Below are 23,487 nucleotides of genomic sequence, written 5' to 3'. Positions count from 1 at the left end.
GGGGGTGTGCCTGGAATTTTCGTTAATAGCTCTAAAAAGCTTGTAGCAGAACGGTAAAAGCCACGGACGTATAGCATACTGACATGGCCACCTGGAAATAGCTGTGGTCTGCCATATGTCGGTGGCAAGGAAAGGGTTAAGGGAAGATTAAAAAGACAGTGACTATGACAGTTGTACAGAAAGATTGCAAGACCTATTTAACTCCTTGCTTTTGTACATGTTCTGTCAATCACTGGCAGCTAATAATGGGATAAGCACATACATCAAAGACATGACATCTGTTTGCAGTAGACAAACATGCACATTGTAAGAATTTGTACTTTCATTGTGACTGCTAGCTCTTTGGGCAATGAACCATTTTTGCTGTCTTTTTGGCTTTGTCTTTAATTTTATTTTGTTGATTGGCTTTCATTTCAGTGGTGGTATTTTGGTGGTTTCATTTCGTTTGAGGGTTTCTTGCTTTTTCTTGATTTGTATTTTGTTGATAAGAGCTTTTTTCATTGTGGAGTGCTCGAAGTGCAGCATACTTTTTAAAGCCAATCTGTTTTTATAGCTGCCTATTCTTTGCAGCAAACTACAGCATCATTCAAAAAATAGTAAAACCCCAGCCTGTGCTCTTTGTCTCTAGTAAATTGAGCGTAACCTTGCTACTTCAATTGTCCTGCTGCTGCACAATTTTACATTGCTGTGTCATCTGCAGTCACTTAATTCATGGAGTAAAACACCAGACTGTACACTTTGGAGTTGACTTACTAAAGGCAAATAGACTGTGCACTTTGCAAGGAAATTTTCCATTAGCTTTATAAATGTAGTGACTTCCATCATCCAAATAATGTGCAAGCAAAAATACTGTTTTTTAATTTTTCCTTGCAAAATGATTGATCACTCATCGCAAAGCAAATTTTCACCACATTCCCTTTAAAGTGAACAGCCTATTTTTGCTGGCCAATTTTACACTGCTGCATCCTCTGCAGTATCTTACTTATTGTAGTAAAGCTCCAGCTTGTGCTCTTTGTCACTAGTGAATTTGGGCCTAGCCTTACTATATCAAATTTTCCTGCTGCTGGCCAATTTTACACTGCTGTGTCAGCTACGGTCTCTTAACTTCTCTCTCAATAAAAATGTCCTGCTACTGGCCAATTTTACACTGTTGCACCATCTGGGGACCCATTCTTCATGAGTTTTTTAGAAATTCTCCAATGGCAGGACACTTTTGCATTAGCAAGTACAGGGACAATATCATCAAACTACAGGCCAATTTCTGTCTGCTGATCAAAGTGGGCTTTTCTGACTGCAGCAGTGTCCAAAGCAGCTACATTGTACATCACTAAGGGGTCCCTGGACCACTCTGGCAAAACAAATGGCAAACGCAGTCATCAATTTGTTACCAGCTTTACAGCAAGGTGCACATGGAAGGGCCTTATACAGTAAAGCAGCAAAAAGTGTTCCCAGCACACTCACCAGCCAGCATGCAAAAAAACTTGTCTCACCTGGACCACTCTAGTGACGTATATTAATAGTGTACAGGTATTTATATAGTGCCATAAGCTTATAGTGCCTGCCTTCAAGGAGCTTACAATCTGAGGTCCCTATCTCATAAGCACACATATACTAGGGTCAATTTACACAGAGCTAACAAGATTTGCCTCCCATAGTCTTTAAAGTAGGAATCAACAAACCCTCCTTGAACTGAACCTGGGAACATTTGCCAAACATATTAAACCATATTGTAGGAAAGGAGAAAATTCACTAGAAAAAGAGTGTACTTAAATAAACACAAACATTTTTTAGTTTTGAATAGTGTGTGGAAGGGCTAGAACCTTTATAAGGTTTTTATTGCTGTCTGTGTTCCTGCTGCAGAGTTTTACTCTCTATTTGTTCCGAGGACAGAAAATGATAGAGAATCCTACAGTTTGGGGCTGCCTGAGTTAGTGAAGATAAATCTTCCAATAGGAATACCTATTCCTGTGACAACTGACCAAGAGGGGATCTTCCTCTAACTTTGCAGAGATGTCCACTCATTTCCTGTTGAGTCTTCAGGACAGAATGTAAAGGGAAATCTTAAGAAATTGAACTAAAGCAGTAAGAAAAAAAAAAAATTGTCTTTAGATGTATAGATGACAAGCACACTCAAAAATGTGTAAGGTAATAGGGCACTAAATAAGGCTGAGGACAGTCATTCCAACTCTGCCTTTAGGGAACTCAGATGCTTTATGTATTTTAGAACAATCATAAACCAAGATTGTTACCAGTAACTTCCTGCAATTTACTATTTCACCTGTGATTCTGGTAGGAGATGTGGGAAAGATAAATCTGAACAGAAGAAACATATTCAGAAATATGCTCCACTTGTGCTATAGACAACAGATGGAAATACATGAGGTTCACAAGATGCTGCAACCCTTTCCCACAGCACAGTTTTTAGAACATTACATCATGTGTACTATAAAGAATAAAAAGCATAAATGTCTGGCATGGAACCAGCTGTCAGTTTTAAACAGAACCATACTTTGTCATCAGCTGTGCAGTGTCAACATTTTCAAAATACCGTTAGCAGTGGTTGCATACAATGTAACCAAAAAACCAGTAAAATAATGTGGAAACAGACTGGATGAAATTATCACTGCTTCGAAAAGTTACTTTTTTTAAATGTGTGTGCATATTTATTCTTAGTTTAAAAAAAATAATATTAATTAATAAGAGACTGCCTTATTTCATGCTGTTCATTCAGAAAACTATATGTAAAGCATACATGGTAGATCACAAGTCATCATTTCCAGCTTTTGTACTCATGTGACATACACCAGTGTTCATTATGTGCATAGACTGAATAGCTAACCAAAACGAGAATGTTTTCAGTGAACTTCAAAAGGAGAAAATATGTACTAAAATACCTATACACGATATACCTATAATAAAATGTTATAAGCAAGTCTTTTGTTTAGCAGCACTGACATTTGGTCATATGAGCTATGTGTAAGTTACAGATTGAAATGACAAATGTGTGGCTGACATGCTGGTATGATGAGCAGTGGTCTCAGTTTCTTGCCAATTGCAAGGCATTCTGTAACAGGACGCGTGCAGGCACGAGATGAAGCCCGGGGATGTAGAAATAGCCCAGGCTACCGCTGAGCATTAGACAGCCTAAAAGTATGGCAGGACTACATTTGGTATCTGAAAAAAAAATGTTGGACTCATTCAAATTGTGTTGTGGTGCATTACTGTATGTACATTAATGTGCACTATATTAACTACCAACATACATTGTGATAAGGCAGAACATTCTAAATTATATCATTTTAAATGGGCTGTCTATGTACCACAACACATATTTTAGCAGACATGCACCGTTTTTTAACACAACAAATGATGCACTCATAGTATGTTGTGGTGCTCTAAAACACACGAGTGTTGGTTTGTACCTGCACCACACCATATATCCTACATTACGGTGCCTTGTCCTAATGTAATGTAAATGTGCTTTTGACAGCCCATTATCACAGCACTTAGGGCTTGATTTACTAAAGGCAAACAGGTCATTCACTTTCCAAGGGAATTTGCCCTTAATGTAGTCAATGAGGTGAAGCTCTGCTGACTTCCATCATCTAATCATGTACAAGAAAAAATACTGCTTATTTTCCTTGAACACTACTGGGTATGCTTTGCAAAGTGAAATTTTACCACATTAACCAGTTGACATCCGCGGTGTTAAACCCCCTTCCCATCCAGGCCATTTTTCAGTACTCAGCGCTGCGGTACTTTGACTGACATTTATTCCATCATGCAGCGCTGTACTGAAATGAATTTTATACCCTTTTTTGGGGGCAGATAGAGCTTTCTTTTGGTGGTATTTATTCACCACTGGGGTTTTTATTTTTTTACTATATTAAGGAAAAATTACCGAAATTTAAAAAAAAAAAGTTTCCCCTATATTAAATGATAAAACATTTATTATTACCCAATTTTTTGGTAAAATATAAAAGACGGGGTCACGTCGGCTAAAAAGACACCAAACATGTCAAGCCTTAAAATTGCGTGCGTGCGCGAAACCTCAAAAAACGATAATACCCAAAATTGGCCATAGGCGACGCTTTAAAAGCTGTTACCGCTCATCAGTTTAGTGTTATCAGTGATTGATGGCCCTAAAATGATTGCTCTCTCTGCGACGTTCGCGGCGATATGTAACATGTGTAGCGCAATTGTAACGCGAACGAGCACATATAGGCGATCGGCGGGCTATGGACCCGCTGATCGCCTATATGTGAAACACCCGGTAACGGGTGTGTGCAATGGTCGGGTCTTTTCTGCCCGTGCGTGCCCGATAGGGGGCGCGCGCGAGCAGAAATGAATTGCCGTCTGGAGACGGCAACCCGCAAATGCTGCAGAGAAAATCCCCCTGCAAAGTGAACAGCCTATTTGCCTTTATAAATCAACCCAATAATGTGGATAGGAGCTGGAAGGGAAAAAGAAAAGTGCAATGATGTTATACTAATGCATTTGGTACATCTGAAATAAATACAAGTCTCAGGCAATAAGTATATATAATATAGTGAGGTTGGTTTACTAGAAGTAGAATATGTTCATTTTGCTTAGTGATTAAGTGGACATCTGTTGGCAATCACTAACCATATTGTCAATCACTAACCATCTTTCCATCTGTTGTTAAGGTGCCCACACACCATGCGATAATGGTACGATAATCGCGGGAAATCCCGCGATCGTACGATTATCGTAAGGTGTGTGGAAGCTGTGCGACCTCTACTACTGTAAGGTCGCACGACTTTTATCTTAGGAACATGTTCGAAAACCCGCCGAGCATCGTACGATGTTCGGCGGGTGTGTAGCATGTTCGTAAGATAAAAGCTGGACGGGCCGGTGTGCGCAAGCCTACACTGCCCGTTCGGCATTGCGGTCATCGGAAGCCCGCCCCTCAGAGGGGGTGCGGCTTGCGATCATCGCAAGTACGATCTTCCTGTCCAAGATAGGCAGATCGTACGTTTTTAAAATTACCTTACAACCATCGCAAGACAAAAGTCTTGCGATGGTTGTAAGGTGTGTGCCCAGCCTTCATCATCTAATCATGTGCAAGCCAAAATCCTGATTTTCTTTTCAAATTATTGGGTATTCTTTTCCAAGTGAATTTTTACTTAGCTTCACCTTATTCACTAAGCTAAATAAAAACTTTAGTTTGCAGAGTCAACATGCTCTACTGTTAAATTAACCCCATAATGTCTGTTGCCAGCATTCATAGCGACAAAAATATATCTAGGTGATTAAGCAGAAAGGTGACATTTCATAACTTTTGGGAGGAGTACTGGCACCAAGGAAGATTAGTTCTTGATTTATTTTCTTTCTCAACTCAACAATAAATTGAAATTTAAAAAATCTTATACATTTCCCAAACTTTGCAGTTTAGATATAGAGTAAGAAAATACCCTACAAAATTTCAGTGAAATTACAAAAATTTTGCCACACTGCCCTAAAACTAGTATAAGGAGTATAGTATAAGTAGACTGGCAGTTTTCATCATACGTTTTATACAGATGTATTTTGCTTTTGTGAAAGATTTTTCTTTACCTGTAATGTCAAATACACATTTTCAGACAGACTGTTGTTGAATCATTTTTAAACATCTGGCATTCCCTAAAACAGTTAGGCTTCACTTATTACCGCATTTGAAATACAATTAGCACTCTCACAGAAGCCAATCTAAATCAAACCTGCTCTGAAACAAGACAGTTGGAAAGTTCCTAAAGTTCTAATCTGATTAATCTGCTTTGTGGAACAAAAGACAGGTTTTAAATAAATCAATTTGATAAACAAGGATCTCAAATTTTGACTTGTCCAGACATATCAAGTTGATATGTGATTGACTTCCATTAGCAGATCATTTTCTATTAAGTTTTTCTTGTCCTTAGGCTCAGCATTATAAAATCAGGTTTCTAACTGAGCTGTGTAGAGTTTGATGTCTCAAATACATTATTTAATAATGAATTGATATTACATTCAGCACAGGTATAAAAAAGAAACATAGTATATCCTGCACTAGACTTTCATATGTATTGGAATTGTAGAACCAGAATACAGCTGACTTAGCTTTACCTTGGTTCTTTCCAATAAAAGATTAACATGACTTGAAAGTTTCATTCAATAAACAGACAGCCTACTGACGATAGCTGAAAACACACAATAAATACACTGCCAAGGCAGACAGGATTTTGACAACCATCCAGAATAGTCTTTCAAGAGATACTCAAATTTCATTCACAACAGCTGAATGACAATGCAGTGGGCATTCCTGTAGATGAACCCTAGGTTTTAATTGTTTGCATTTATATCTAACGACTATTTCTACTACCCATTATCTTGATAATGGATAATAACTTGGTCATATAGAAGGAAAAATGGGAAAGAAGACATCCCTATCCAATATGATTCAGTATCTTAAATTGGCCAGAATGTAAATAGAGTGACTATGAAAATAATTTCATTTTTTGGAAGCTTTTGAAGTTTACAGATCATTACATCTCATTGGATATAATTTTGTTTTTTCACTGATCAAGAGAAGACTTATTTATATCAAACTGAAAACAAAATCTGAAAAGTTATTTTATACTCCCTTAAGTCTAACAGGGTTATTCACAAAAGTGTGAAGAGTTTGGAGAAGTGAACAGTCTAGGACAACATTGCTGAAAGTTTTCCAATTCAGACATTTTGGCCTAGATTGTTCACTTCTCCTGTCTTCTTCAAACTCTTCACCCTTTTGTGAATAATAATATTTATTAAATGCAACCATGGCAGCAATTATAGCCTTGAATCTGTGTGGATGACTCTCTAGCTGCTTTACATATCTGGACACTGTGTCTTTCCCACAATTCATTTTCAAATTCAAAATCTGTATTGAACTGAAATCTGGGCTCTGACTTGGCCATTCTAAGACATTATTATTATTATTGTTGCTGTTTTCAAGTCATTATTGTATAGCTTGGGCTTATGCTTGGGCACTTTATCTTATTTATGTATCAGCTGTAGATCTGCAAATCATCTCTGAATTGGTGCTGACACTGTCCTTCCTTCTGGAGGGTGGTTACTTTTGTTCCCCATGCTCCCTGTGTGTGTTGTAAAGTGGTCATCGCTCCAAGCTCGCTACCGTGATGGATTAAAAGCTCAATACAAATTAGTATACTAAATTAGTATACTAAATGTGAAATTGTAGTGCATCACGGGAGCGAGTTTGGAGCGGCGTCTACTTTACAACACACACAGGGACCATGGGGAACAAAAGTAGCCACCCTCCGGAAGGAAGGACAATGTCAGCACCAATTCAGAGATGCTATCACGTACCTGAGTGGAGACTGGATGTAGGAGGAGGCTTCCCTTGGAGCTCGTGTCCTAGGGACTCTGGTATTGGGGACAGAGTCCTTATAGACAGTGAGTGGCAGGAGGGCCAGAGGCGGTTCCACCATGCAGGCCACTCCTTGGTTTTGCGGAAGGGTCTTGTAAATCTTGATATCCGAGGTCAACAGGCCGAGGTCAAACCGAGCAGGCAGAGCAAGTACAAAAGGAGAAGGCGTAGGCAGTCCAGTGAAGCAATCCGAGGTCAAGGGTATAGGCAAACAAGAATGGTCAAACGTTCCGAGGTCAAAGGCAGGCTGCAGGCAAACAAGGTCAAAGTCAATCCGGGTCGATAATCAATGGTACTGGAAACAAGGATCAGGAGACGTCAGGGCGGTTGGAGAGACAATCCAGCAATGAGTACGTGTGGAGTCTGGGTTTAAACAGTGAAGGAAATGATTTGGATAGCATCACTTCCTGTGAGTCTTTTGGATAGCATCACTTCCTGTGAGTCTTTTGGAGAGTGCCACTTCCTGTGAGCCTTTTGGAGAGCGTTCTTCCGCGGACAGTCCTTGGCGCGCGCATGCGCACAGGCCCATTACGGGAACCCCGGCTTGGCGCATGCGCAGAAGCAGCAGGTCTCTGACAGATGCGAAGGCAAGTTAAGGCAAGTCTGCATCAAATCAGAAGACTATGGGGTCTATTCACTAAGCTGCCGTAGGCAGCCGAGTGACTAACGGACCCGAAGCGAAGTGAGCCAAACACTGTTCGGCTACTCACTTCAGGCTGGTACGGCTGATTCCAGCCGTATATTGGCTGAAATCAGCCGTACATCGGGTGGCTTCCAGTAGGCCGAACATGCTCAGCGTGTTCGGCCGACCCGAAGTGCAGAAGAAGTTCGACTCAGCCAATCCAACACCTGGATTGGCTAAGCCGAACCTCTGGCAGGCTACACGCTGCTGTTCGGCCTATTCACATAGATGCCGAACAGCAGTGAGTGAATCGGCGAATGCCGCCGGAGCGCCCGGGAGACTTGGGCTGTCTGGAGATCAGTGTCCTTGGTTACTGATCTTTATTTTTTACACTAACCTTATTGCTATCACATTGGGGCTAACAAGCCCTCTCTGTAATAGCAGATAGGGTGTGACAGGTCGTACTTTATGGAGACATCAGGGGTCTTTCAGACCCCTAATATCACCTAGGGACCCCAAAGTAGTTGAGGAAGCAGAGATCTGCTTCACCAGCTTCTGCCTGGTAACCAGGGACGCTGATCTGTCTGTGCAAGTGGCCGGATCCAGCCGTGAGATGACGGCTGGCTCCGCCCAGCAGTCAGTAGCAGGCTGTCGGCCAGCTTCGGCTTTCACCTCGGCTCAGTCGAGCCGAAGCATATGCCTTTGGCCTGACTGAGCTGCTCGACCGACTTCGGGAGCTGTACGGGCTATAGTAAAAAGCCCGTACAGCAGCCCTTCGGTTCTACTGAACTGAAGGAGTCCTGGGGCCGAATAGATCCCTATGATACTGATAGATGGGTACCCCAGCAATGCATTTCAAATCATCCGCCATCAAATAAAATGAAACATATATTGAGTTTTAGCCACATTAGCCAAACTAAGATCTGCTTCTCCTGGCCCTGGCTTCTCCTGACTGTAAACAGTGACCCTGGAAGTGATGTCATACACATCACTTCCAGGTCCAGTGATCAGAGGAGAGATCAGCAGATTGCCGGCTGTTTAAAATTACAGTGGCCCAACATATATTTACGTATTGTGGTCCTGAAGTGGTTAAGGACTGTTATAATTTTAAAAAACTGCATTCAGGGGGTTTATCTCCACCTTAGCATAAAATTCCATAATTTGGAATGCATACGTAACATTAAACCGAGATACCAGGTCCTGTTTAATTGTTGATACCTTATATTGTATCTTAAACAAAAAGGTTTTCAAGGCTGGATGTATGATTTCAGAGAGCTTCTGGCTGTCCCATGTTGATGTAAAGGCATCAGTTACCTTTAATAAATGTACAGACCTTATAGACTTCAGAAGGCAGTTGGACATTTGAGTACAATCCAACTGCTTTCTTGCAAAACCGACTACAGACTGATACACAAGCTTGCAAGCTTGGCTTAGTTGGCCCTTCTGTGTCTTTCTATGGAAGGAGAGAGGTGAAGTGGAAAGAAAAAAAGGTGCCAGGAACAATAGAATATAGCACTAGATTTCTCAGTCAGTCAGTTTTTCTGGGGTGACTTATGTGCCTGACTGTCGTCTTGTGTGTATAAATAACTTTAAACTTTGATATATCATGCATTAGGCAAATCCTCTGAAGTAATTTATATTACTTAGCCATAGGTCATGAGTACTCCAAAGATTCCTGTATGATAACTACACCACATGTTCAGGAACGGTGTCCTTGGGCCAAACCTAAAGTGCAAGTTGCAAAGTACGGGGACTGAGGATGAGAAGGCCAACACAGTAAATGATTTCAGGTAAAGTCTGGTAATAGCTAGGAAATGGGATGGAAAAATATGGATCTAGATAACTAAAGCATTTTTGTGTATTAAAAGTCATCAAATAAATCTTAATAAAACATTACTACTTTACAAGAGTTCATGGTGTCCTTTGTGTATTTCTTCCAGATCTGTGCAGTAATCATACAGTTGGGCGGAGCTAGCTGTCACTGCTGGCTCCGCCCAATCATTTTGTATTTGTTTTTTCTACTTTTTTAAACTATTTTTCTATTAGGCCGAACAGCAGCGAGTAGCCTGCCGGAGATTCGGCTTAGCCGATCCAGATTTTGGATCGGCTAAGTCGAACTCCTTCTGCACTTCAGGTCGGACTCAGCCGATCCAACCTCTGGATCGGCTGAGTCGAACTCCTTCTGCACTTCGGGCCGGCCGCACATGCTGTGAATCTTCGTCTGACACGAAGCCGAAGATTCCGATATACGGCTGAAATAAGCCGTACAAGCCTAAAGTGAATAGCCGAACAGCATTCTGCTCACTTCACTTCAGGTCGGTTATTCACTCGGCTGCCTACGGCAGTTTAGTGAATAGACCCCAAAAAACTTTTCTCCTTTGCAGCAGCTTTCTGTTAGTAAAAACGGTCACTGATGTTCCCTCTCTCTTTGTGCAGGGTGACTGGTCTTGTATCCACCCCCCACCTGTAGTTCTTTGGAGGCAGCCTGTAGTGGGTAGAGCTTGCTGGGTCCCACGTACAACTTTGCTCTCTGCTTGGGCTATGTACAGCACAGTGATAAGGTCACTACTGCGTTTAGAGGCCTAAAATATATAGTTTTATAGTATTTTAAAGTGAATTGATGTTCAAGACTAAACCATTAACAGAGCATGTTTTATTTGTTTTTTACAAGTCTTACTGAAAATCCCTACTCCATGAATGCATAGATTTCAGAAGGGATCCCATGTTGTCTGGAAGTCAAAGGAGGTAAAGCTTTTGTGAGTAGAATGCCACAGGAACAGATGGCTAATGAGTACATAACTTTTTTTTTTTTTTAAGTCAGAGAGCGAATAATCATAGCATACAGCTAAAACACCATGAGCCATTTGACTAAACTGTAATATACTTAACAGATGCTTTCTATATTTAAAAGCATTTAGGCAACTGTATCTATTTAGCAGACCAAAACAAGAGTGCCTTGGGAAGTAGGATAATAAATGTTAATCTTCTGATTGGCACATTTCAATGACTGGAAACTATGGACTCGGATGTAGTTTGGCCTCGTTCTCTTAAACTGAAGTAGTGTTAATGCTTTAATTTTGCATGTGCTTGATTTTAAAACTAATTAAGAACTAACGTATAGCTGAATTTTTTTTTATTATTCTCTGAATTTCTTTAATGGCTCCCAATATGGTATCATTTCCTTTGGAATCATATTAAAATACAATATTATTTAATAAACAGTGCATATGACCTTTATATAGCTACAGAATATATTTCTGGAACAATCAAGCCTTTGATAATAAAAAGTTAAAATTTTTTGTCTCTCGTATTTCCTTCCTTTTTTCCCTACTCCACCTTCCCATTCCATTTCCTGGAGCAACGACCCAGGAAGGATTCCCCCCCTCCCCAATCCTCCAGCACTGACTGGAGGAACGGACAGGGGAGGGGACGGGCACAGCTGGCTCTGCCTCTAGATAGGCAGAGCCAGCTGTCACTCAGCCAGCTGGGTGTATCTTGACAGCATTGTCAGGATCCGTCCCGGCTGTGGCGCTCTCAGTATATAGTGGGCAATAGCCCACTATAAACTGAGCTTTGGGTCACGGAAGGACCTCCCGTGACCCTAAAGAGAACTATGGGATAAAAAGGTTACCCCATAGTTCTTTGTCATGCCATAGTTAGATTTGCCATGCCATGCAACGTATTAATGCTCAATGCCCAGACCCTAAATCAACCTATTAAATATAAGTCATACAATATTTGAAATCTATACATGCAGATATTGCCTGCCTGCAGTAGACCCATTTCTGCAACCCCAAATTATCTCAGCCTCTTTTATCCACAAACATATGGCCAATGCTTCAACCAAATGTAGAGGGCCATTCATAGCATTCTAAATAAGCATTGGCTTTAATTGCTCCAAACAAACATCAAATTTAGGAGATTGTTATATTTTAAGTGTCTATTTTGTCCCTCTATGCTCAAATGATACCAAATGACTCCTTTTGCTTAATACTTAAACCACATTTATCACCAAACACCTTTGTAGGAATTTCAGCTTAGTTTCTAATAACTGGACAGAAAAACCTTAAATGCCAAGAATATAACACGTGAATACAATCTTTGTAAAAGGAGAAAAAAGTTTGTCACAGCAATTGTCACAGCCCCATCTGTTATATTCCAATATAATGAGATGAGGTTAAAGGTGTGCTTTTAAAGTGACCTATTCTATACAAGAAGTAGTCCATGAACCCATCGCACTCCTGACCACTTAGTCCAAAAACAACTGGTGGATGCTGCGGTGACCAACAGATGATCTTTACTTTGTGACAATCACAAAGTAAAGATGGGGCACCGGCACTCCAAATAGTGAATAGTGCGTCTTTTATTGACGTAATTGCAGCATATCACATAAATGCTATCACAAATGTATGTGATATGCTGCATTTACGTCAATAAAAGGTGCATTATTCACTATTTGGAGTGCAGGTGCCCCATCTTTACTCTTTGTAGAAGAGCATCAATCTACTGTTAAACAAAGATTCTGACTTATGAAAGGAGAATTGAGAATTTGGTCACACAAAAAAGTGCAAAGATTCACTTCAATTATCCAATCAAGTTCAAATCAAATCAAAAGCATTTCTTATTTATTTCATACTGCATGCAAATTACTGTATGTAAATCTTCACTCTTTTGGTATGAACATTCCCAAATCAGTCTCACTCTGTCTACAAATTAATGAAATAGAGTTCTATTGTAACTCTCCCTTTCAGTGGACACACTGCAAAGACGATGGAAATGGCACAGCCTACAATGCTAAAGCAGGCTTAAAAGGAACTTTAGGCTAACAGCAATGGACCCAAATCTCTTGAACTTGTTAAGGCATTTGTACATGTATACTATGTGAATAACGAACAAATAAGAATGGCATTTACTGAAGCAAACTTTGCTGCAAATCTAAAGTTTCCAAATGCAAGTTCCACAATATTTCTATGACAATGCTCTATGAATTCTTACCAGAAATGTACAGCATTATTTTTTAAGTACCATCTGGGGGTCTGGGGCTAGTTTGCTGACTCAAGGTCTGGACAACCTGGTATCATAGATAAAACATCAAGCTCAAAATTGCATTGATACATTATACAAGAGAACTGTTAGTTAGTTAATGCAAGCCATCATTGGGCTTGATTTACTAACGAAGAGGGGCAATAAAAGTGTTTTGTAATGGATAGTTGATGTTCCCAGGGGGTGGCACAATGGGTGAGGGAACTTGGCATGATTAGATTTATTGGTTTCGGTGTTGCTTAAGATTATCTTTCTATTTTTTCTTTTGCAAGTGCTTTGTTTTATGTTTTAAGCCAATACAATGTTCAACATTATTACAACAGTTGAAAAATCTATGTTGGACCAACTTTGGATGCATCTGTGCTTCACAACTATTCATTTCAGACCTTTGATTATCATTTGTGTTTTGGAAAGAAAGCAGTTTGTGGGGGGTTGTAATTTGTTACATACCTTTGGTATACATATACAATAGTTGTACAATCACAAATATTTTGTGGTGGGTCTGTAGCATTTCCCTGGTAGAATCTGCAAGTCATTTTTTGTAGGTGGCTGGTTAATAAACCAGGTTATTCCAAAGAGTTCACAAAGATTCTCCTGCAGATGTAAATCGAAACACTTTTAAAGAACTCTTTTCTAAAAAGAAGAATTTCTGAAGATTCTAATAGCAGAGCTGTTTAGATCTCTAAATTTAGCTTATTAGAAAATTAGAGTTCTAAACAGCTCTCTGAAAGGTTTCTAAAGCCAGGATAGCTGCTCCTTTGCAAAAACAATCTATAGTTAAAACCAGATACCCAGTATTATTTTTTGCCTGTGCTTTTCCTGTTATAAGATCACTGGAAAACAGTGAGGGGTAAGCTGTGTCTATGTTACCTGCCCCTAACACTGTGCTAATAAATAGTTAACTCTAATTATTTGAATTTGTCCTTGTGTCAATGACTGTTAAAGACAATAACCATCATAACCAAAGTTTTTTTTACACAGTTTGGTTGCTATTTTTCTAAATTTTACCCATGCTATTCAGCTTGATAGTTTTTTAATTTCATACCACCCTTGTAATTTCAAATGGGATGTACCTACAAATCTACTGTAATAAACCTATCCAATGTCCTTACAGCAAATACTTTCATAGCACCACCTGTTCAAAGTGTAAAAATGATAGGACTGAAGATATCAGGTCAACAAATGTCACAACCAAGTTCAGTTTCAAAGTGTGATCATTGAAGCCCAGAGGAAGGAAGAAGTAGTGTAATAGTAAGCAAGATCTACTGAATGAATATTATTATTATTATACAAGATTTATATAGCGCCAACAGTTTGCGCAGTGCTTTACAATATAGGGAAGACATTACAATCACAATACAAATCAAGACAAGATGGTAAGGAGGGCCCTGCCCGAGCGCTTACAATCTAAAATATGCAGTAGACTCACATTATCCCATGGCCACATTGCCAGACAGAATTAAAAAAATGGACTATAATGAACCTAATAATAAATGTGATATGTATTTTTTAACTTAGTTGATTTCATGTAAGAAAAGGTATCCAGCACCCCTTGGTTATTACAGTGTACTTTAAGTACTAAGTCTTTCACAACAGCATTAAACAGTAGCAAGAGCCACAAAGGATGCAGTACACTAAAATTAATATCACATGCATGACAGTTTTGGGGAAAAACCTACCACTAAGTCAAACAAGTATAGTATTTAAAAGGTTTGATAAAAAAAAAGTTATTTAGATGCTAATGTCCAGGTGACCAGCAGCAGTAGCAATTCACATTTTCACAGATGTATTTTTGTCCCATTACAGAACTAAATAAACCCTGTATTGCAGTCATGCACACACATCATTGAGTGTACTGTACATGATGCCTACACAAGGTTCAAAGTTATATACTGTATATACTGTATGTAAAACAGATAGAAACTGTTGGGAGTTGCACAAGTTGTGATTTTTGTGCTAAAGAAAATGTAGGATGTTCGTAAAAAGAAAAGGTTGGCCTGTTGATTTAATGTCTTCCTATCACTTCAAATCTACTGCAGCTTTAGGTTACGTAACTTGAAAGTAGATTCCCCCGGAGTCTCCTTGTTATTGTTGTTGCTGAAGTAACCCCAGACACAAGATTAAAAAACCTTAATAATACCCTTTTTCCTAGTATCCTCCGTCCAGATGCGTGTCTTTATCCTCTTCCTCCTTTTGCGGTGAGCAGATCCTAAATGGCGCCATGTGATGCATGGGCTCACAGGAAATGGGTTGAATGAATCCCAGCATCACCAAAGTCTGCAAACATTAACCTCCACTCAAGCGACACAACGAGCTCCCACACCTGACACCTTCTCCCTAGCTTCTTGCATCTGCACAGTCTTCGGGCCATCTTAATTGGCTGGCAGGGAAATTATGTAACTCCCATGCATGCCTACCGGAGTTTATTCATTCCTGAACTGCATGTGCAGCACAGTGTACATTCTGAAGAAGATTGTAACCAGGCAGGTAAGTTTGTTTTATACAAATAAAGAGTCTACCTGCTTGCAGTTGCTTGCATTTTTTCACTTTAATTTCACTTTAACCCGAAAATTAAGTAGAAGCAGAACTGGATCACTTTACAATGCAGAAGCCCAGATATGCTCAAACAATTCAACCCCACACAGCTACCTCCTCATGTATCACTTGTCCCTCCATTTAGATTGTAAGCCCTCCTTACCATCTTGTCTTGAATTGTATTGTGATTGTAATGTCTTCCTTATATTGTAAAGTGCTGCGCAAACTGTTGGCGCTATATAAATCCTGTATAATAATAATATGCTGCCTCGCATAATACAGATCCTAAGATGGATCTTTAAAGCATAGAAATGTCTGAGCAATGGGATGGGTACAAAAAAATGCAGCTTTACCTTGCAGCTGTAACTAAGAGGAAGCCATGAAATATTGACTGAATGGTAATGGAGGGAGACTGGACATGCGGAACACTAAGGGCCTTGGGTGGCAAATGCAGTGTGTTTTTTACATCAGTTAAAGACACTTCTGAGATCATTAGGAATTAATTGCAGGTGCGTGTGACCTGCAGTTGACCCCCTGTTGACCTTCTTTAAGTTGTTTTTACAGCCTTTTAGGCATTTGTGACATTCTTTTATTCATCCCGGGAAGTATAGCTTTTGCTTCTGGCTCCCCAACTGGACACTTGTGACTCTCCTACGCACAAGCCGCACTTTTCTTTGTGCACCCCTCTTCTCCTCTTGTCCATTTGCAGGGCGCTTTGAATTCTGTGAACCCATTCACAGAATACAAAATCTTCTGTGAATGAACAGGGGAGAGGAGGGATAGACAGTGTGGTTGTGTGTAATAGATTCCACATGCCTGCTTTTGGAGTGCCAAAAGTGTAGCAAAAGCTATACTTCCCAGCGTGAATTACTATGCTATATAAATTGCTATGAACAGCTTGCGATCCAGTCAGTGGCATACACCTCATTACACTTAACTATTCATTAAGCTATGGAGGCCACAGGGGGGTCAAATGTAAATAGCATTCGTTTAAAAGAGAATTTAGGACTTCTGTAAGATGTTATATGCATCATGAGTAAGACTGTAGGTATAGGCAAACTTTTTTTATTGAAGTTTCAAAAGCAAGACGTAAGCTCGGGGTCATCTATTTGAATGTTCTGCCTTTGCGGATAGCAAACCATCCAATGTCACCCAACATTTCAAAATTGCTTTGCTAGTTGGTGAGCTCAGACAAATTGCACAAGGCTGAAGGCCAATTATATGAAGTGTTGAATTTGTTTATATTTTTCCTGAATAAAGCCCAACTCTGGCGACATATGAACCACCTCCACCATTAATATTACAGCCCCTTCTAACCTAGATGAAATGTTTTTTTTTTTCTTCTGAAGCAAGGTATACTCACACTTCAGGGTGTGGGGACCACAAATCCTGTGCCACAGGTTTGCCTGCACCATTTGACGCTCAACAGTTCCCTCACAATGATGTCTCTCCTCTTCTGGATCCTGAGAGGACCCAGCCTTTGGATAGCCAATAGGAAGTGTCCACGTCATGCAGGCAGTGACTAGGACACCTGATAAAGGACCCCACCAGATGTACACAAACAAGAAGACTCAAGTTTGTAGTGTAATATAACCATGGCTTTGAGTAGGCAAACATTTACATTTTTTTTTTATTATTGCAGTGAACAGTTAGAGGGGTGAAGGTGTTTTTTTTTTTTTTTGCCTTGCCCAGAGTTGGGATTTAAGTAGTCCTCCTCTGTCTGTGTTAGGTCATCTTTGAACATTTATGTAAATGGTAGCCTGCTGGCCAATATATTCTTATAGTACAATCTGCATGAATAGGATACAAGGGTTTTTGACAAAATACAAGATTTTGGTATTAATCTAAGGGGTATTAACACAGTCTACCTCTTCCGTTCCTGCAGTGTTTATACATTTTCTAAAATATTTAGGATTTAATTTTATACTATATTTTACTATGTCTATGTTTACCATTTCTAGAAAAAAAGTGTCTTTCTATGAAATTTAAAGTAAAATCTTCTGCGAAGTTTTTACTGCTGTCTTTGCCCTGGTTGAGGAGATTTTGTCCTTATTTTATGTCCCAAAGGCACAACAGAAAGTGAAAAAATCTCCAACACAGACATACTATACTACTGTGCAAAGTTCTTTAGTATTAAATTATTTTATTTTTTTTACATTCCGTATATTGTCATATTGTATACTGCTATTTAAAAAAGTGATATGCCAGCAACTCACACCACTTCCTGTGGTGAGCAGTGGCTGCTCTTATTGGGTAGATAGGTGATCTGTTAAGGATTAGTTGGTATGGGTTACTTCACATAAGGCTCAATTCACAAAGCTTTAGCAAAAGCATAAAAAACAATATTCTAGCCACCTGACTTAAATTTTCAAATCTTATAGGACTCAGCTAAAAACAACTGTCACTTTTTTTTAATAAGAATCCCTAGTCTGGTGTGTTAGCTTTGTAAAATGAGCCTTTAACATATTGTGCCTTCTCTTTCTGAATAAGGCCTAATAAGGACAGCTGAGGATTACAGAGAATATGCTGTGCTGTGTGTTGTTCTTGTTTATAAAAGACCATCATTGTCTGTATTTTCCTGAAATCCTACAAAAGGTTTAACAACGTTAAATATGGAATATTTAAAGAAACAAAAAAATAAATAATTATATTACATTACATCAGTAGATACCATCAAAAGATATTGTATTATAAGATATTAATTTGTAAAGTTAATTTCAGCATTACAAGCTTCTATTCTCACATTTCGCTGAAGTCTTATTGCTCTTCAATATTCATGACTGTGTCTTTATTTGTGAGTATGAAAGGGAAAAAAGAAAAAAAAACTAGGTCAACCTGCGTTTAGTGTCTAGAAACCAAAGTAAAAAAACAAGTGAACTGTTTGAAGAAGTAGCCGTGATGTGCATGGTGATCTGTTTTATATTACCTCACTGTTTTCTCAACACAGTGTACACTTTGGCAATACACTACAGTACTGTAACTAACAAAATGTAAAGGCCTTTTCCAGGTTTCTATGTAAAGTTAAAACTACCTGTGACAGTCTTATTGTCACAGGTCGGCTAGAACTATGAGGTGAGTGAAAAGCACTCACCTCATAGTTCTCCTTTAAGTAGGTATTGTGCAAAGCCAGAGATTTTCTCTCAGATCAATGTCAATCTGATAAGTAGAGATGAGAAAATCTGCCTGGGTTTGGTTCACAAACATTTTTACTAATCTTGCTTGAAGTTCTAAAAACTACAAACCCTAAGTCCGTAGTCTTGTGACTCAGCTGATTATAGCAAAGTCTGTGTAGTACACTATTTACTTTTACCTGCAACATTTTTAGGCAAAAGTTCATAATTCCTGAACCCATGGTAGTAACAAATCCAAACCTCATCCCTACTGGTAAACATGTGCTCTAGAAGCAACAGATTGCCCAGAAATAGCTTTCTTTGGCTAGGATAAAAGCAAACGAATTGTGAGGACTCTCTGCCTATTGTCTTTAGCTCTCAAAAGTCCTGTTTATTACCATCACTGTATGAATTTGTACAACTTCTTGATTCTGAGATCTTCTGAGCACTTCCACACCTTTCTGCATCATTTCTACAATCTGCCTTAAAAGCTTATCTGCCTTTTTCTTTTCCTATAGCTTCTTTCGGACACCCAGGTCACCCCCATGTCATCCATATATCAACTTATCTTACAGAGGCCCAAGCCAAAAGTCATATTATACTGAAAAAACACATATATGGTTATATCCAATTCGCTACATTAGCCTTAGGCATTGTACCAGTCTGTACCCTCCAAAGGTACTATCATTAGCTTATAATTATTAATTTATTACATGTATCTTTAATTATGCAGTGTGTTTACTATTCATTTACATCATTTCCTGCCCTCAAGAAGCTTACAATCTAAGGCCCCTATCACATAGGCACACATACCGAGGCCAATTCAGACAGGAGCCAATTAACCTACCAGTATGTCTTGTAATGTGGGACACCCATGCCAACATAGGAACAAACATGAAAAACCCTATGCAGATAGTGTACTGGCCAAACCTGGGACCTCAGTGCTCTAAGGCAGAATTGCTAAGCCACTGTGTAATTAGCCTATACATTAAACCAAATTGCATTCCCATTGTTACAGGTCATGACTCCCGATTTAACAACATATGTGTCTCTATATAAAAAAGACCATCACTAAAACCAACCAATTGGATAAATGAACACACTGAAAAATGACCACTACTAACGCACTTACAGTAGTATATCAACATCATCTGCACACAATCCTACATACTGTATCTTTATCCCCATCCCAACTGACACATAATCTGGCCATAAATCTGCTTTTGCAGGCCCTGCTCATTTCAGGGTTTAAAATTCAGCATTATTAGGAGCTATGATTCCTGTGTGCTGTTAGGTAAACAGCTTTTAGGCTCCATTCACATGTAGCTTTTGCGCTTCCCGCAGTTTTCCTCAGGGAAGTCCGTGCACGACGAAAACATTTTTAATCCGCACCGATTGCGCTTGTTTGTGGCTACTATATAGTCACGAATGAGCGGAATACGCAGTATTATCACGCTTGCACTATTTTGGGGGCCACGCAGTTTCATACCGTGTGGTCCCCACAATAGTCTGAACAATGCACATTAAAGTGCATTGTTTTTTTCTGTTTAGAGCGGCTCAGCGTGAATTCATACAGCCGAATATGTGCGGACAGCCACTCCAGTGTGAATGGAGCCTCAGAGTTAAGCTTGGGAGTAGCTTGACACCCAAAGTATACCTAAACCAAAAAGGTATGTTTTCTCTTTGGATAGGGTAGGGAACGAAGATATCCCTTCACTTTCTGTCCTGTAGACACAGCATGAAGAAAAGAAATCTAAAATCTCTATGGCCCCATTCACACCTGCGAGTGGCAAGAACGTGCATCACGGTCATATGCATTAGTGCAAATTTTGCGTGTTTGTGTGCCACATTGGTTACATGTCCCCATTGATTTCAACAGGTCCATATACAGTACGTGTGACAAACGTGGCAAAAAAGCTCATGTAGTCGTTTGTGCGACACGTGTTCCGCATTTTTTTGTTTTCACGTGCGCAAACACAGAGCAAAAATGCGCGTCTTGCTGGCCCATTTGGGATGCCATTAGAAGTGAATGGCGCCGAAAGCCTGTTTTGCGTGTTTATGCGTACGTGCGGCGAACGCACACAAAAACGTGGAATGCGCAGGTGTAAATGGGGCTTAAAGTGAGAGAGCTCTCCTTTTAGATTGTTGTCCCAGAGACAGTGGTCATCAGGACAAATACACAGGCTAAAATCTCCGTAGTGGCAACACCGTCAGATATAAAAACCCAACAGACATTCTAACCTTTCCCTACTCTGTTCAAAACTATTTGAAAAGAAAATTGTGGCCTTAGGTACACTTGAGGGCCAGTTCACACCAATTGCGGTGCATTCCAGAGCGGTAGCTTCTGGAACACACTGTAATCGCACACTAAACTCTCCGCTTCATTCTGGGATGGGAGGGAGTGTGGCCTTGCACTTAAGTCAATAGCACCGCAGCCACTTCCACCGCTCACAGTGCAATCGGACGTGTGGCAAAACATTGCCTGTTTCTCGATCCAGTGCGTCATGAAAAGCCTCACTAAATAGGCAATAGTTATACAGAAAGGCTTGCCTACATTTAGTGCCATTTAAGCTGTTGAATACTAAGTGATACATAAAGGACATACAAACAAAAGAATTAAACATTTTTACTTTTTAATCTATAAATTACCTGCAGTCTCACAGTTCAGATCTGCCTTTCCAAAAGGCTCCCCCGACTTTTGTTGCTTTTTGTAGAGAAGATGTGGTTTGCTGTGCTCATCTTCATGTTCTTTGCCGTCATATTTCATCAATGGTTCTAGAAAATACTCCCCATCATGTGCTTTGAAAGTGCCAATCTATGAAAAAAAAGGTTGATGCATTTTTATTAGGATCATACCAACAATATGGTTTCAATTAAACCTACAAAAACTGCTCTGCTGCACAAATATAGGAAGCTAAAAGTGTGTCAGTCATTTACGAACAGAAACTAAAAACAAGCTCAGTCATGAAGGGGTTAAAAGTACCACATTTCTTTAGTTAACCTGAGAACCTCTGAAGACCTAAAGACACCATCTTAGTAGACGGTTATTAATGAACACAAAGTAAACCTAAAGGGCACAACATAAAGTTCATCATTAAAACAATATACTAGCTAAACATGCTATTGTAACAGCATAATACACATACAGCTTTCCAAAAAGTCAAATAATCGTATGGTTTTTAGTAGGGTTGCACAGATACCAAGTACAGTACTCGGTACAAGTACGAGTACATGTACCGATACTTTTGAGCTCCAAGACTAGACTAGAGACAAATTCAAAAATTAGGAGGCAGCTGTCATTTGTAAGGAGCACACGGAGCTCCTGGGATTTGTACATCTCTGTTTTAATGTATAATTTTGTTTTTATAAATATAAATAAAGGGATGCACAGATACCAGTTTTGCCAGTACGAGTACTGGTACTTGCCGAGTATTCACAAGTACGAGTACTGATACATTTTTGTTTATTGTCATGTAACAGTTTTTCTAAAACAATACAGACTAATGATTTCAGGACAGTGGTGGAGTGCCAGAGCCAGGTCCCAGCTGCAACCGCTGCAACCCTGGTAGTTCTCATGAAAATGCCAAGTATCTGCACTGGTACTCGAAAAGTATCTGTGCAACCCTAGTTTTTAGGGTATGTGCACATTGGTGTTTTAAAATCTAATTAATACCTCACATCTTTTTAAATTCTTCTTAACCACTTCAAGTGGGTGGCCGTTTTTAAACGTCTGCCCCTTGAAGCGGTTATACCAAAAACACGGCAGCAGCATCTTGGCACAGTTGTAAACAGCCAGTGATGGTTGTTCAGGCACAGGTCGCGGATCGTTTGAACCTATCGACAGAGTGTGCCCTCCTTTCTACTCTGCTGCCGCCACCGGCTACTCCGGGCTCCTCTGTCCACCGTGCAGGCCTGGAGGGAGATCATCAAGCTTCTAGCCACTGATCTCTCCTCTGATTACTAGACACAGAAGTGATGTGTATCACATCACTTTCTCCGTGATTGTTTCCCTTCTCTTGGCTGCTAGAGCCAAGAGAAAAAGCTGGTGAAGCAGATTGCTGCTTCATCAGCTTCTTTGGGGTCCCTAGATGACATTAGGGGTCTGAAAGGCCTCGGATGTCTCCATAAAGTGGACCTGTTACATCATATTTGTTATTACATAGGGAGCCTGTTAGCCCTCTATGTGAAAGGAATAAAGTTAAGTGTTCGGCCATTCACTTCAACCGAGCACAGCTGATTTCAGACATAGATCGACTGGCTTCCACTCCCTTCCGCCCAGCAGAACATGCTCAGCATGTTCGGCTGAGCCAAAGTGAAGAATCCGTTCGACTCAGCCAATCCAACATGTGGATCGGCTGAGCCGAAGGCCCGGCAGTTCAACTCACTGCCGTTCACCCCTATTCACATAGGGGCCGAACAGCAGTAAGTGAATAGCACCCCCAAACAATGGGGGGAACCGTGGGGTCCCCACTAAAATTCCCAACAGACCATTAATCAGAGCACAGGCCTGGCAGTGCCGGGAATGGCGGGGGTTGGGTTCGAGCGAGCGTCCAGATGCTGCCCACCCCTTACTCATTCAAGGGGGTGGGCAGCATCTGGGTGCCCCCTTTATGAAAGTGGGTACCCCGATGCAAATAAGCCCCCCCGGCCCACATACCCCCGCAACTACAAGGTCAGGGTTGTGGCGGAAAAGGCTCTTGTTTCATCGGCATGGGGATAAGTTGCTTTTCCAGGAGCGACATGTGGTTTGGTATGATGCAGGGAGGGGGGGG

General features: G+C 40.2%; 1 protein-coding gene across 1 annotated transcript in view; it reads right to left on the bottom strand.

Moving 5' to 3' along the window:
* Positions 1–23,487, bottom strand: part of LOC108789455 (A disintegrin and metalloproteinase with thrombospondin motifs 20-like) — a gene marked incomplete at its 3' end in the record, with an annotated part of 66,456 nt that overhangs the window by 26,733 nt on the left and 16,236 nt on the right. The window contains exon 3 of the mRNA XM_018559480.1: positions 21,365–21,530. Coding sequence (XP_018414982.1) covers positions 21,365–21,530 — 166 coding nt within the window. The remainder of the gene's footprint in view (positions 1–21,364; positions 21,531–23,487) is intronic.

The sequence above is a fragment of the Nanorana parkeri genome, unplaced genomic scaffold, assembly GCF_000935625.1.
Source record: "Nanorana parkeri isolate BGI_ZX_2015 unplaced genomic scaffold, ASM93562v1 scaffold399, whole genome shotgun sequence".
In the NCBI taxonomy this organism is placed as follows: Eukaryota; Metazoa; Chordata; class Amphibia; order Anura; family Dicroglossidae; genus Nanorana; species Nanorana parkeri.
The sequence above is the reverse complement of the archived record's forward strand: the minus strand, read 5'-3'. Positions and strand labels throughout refer to the sequence as shown.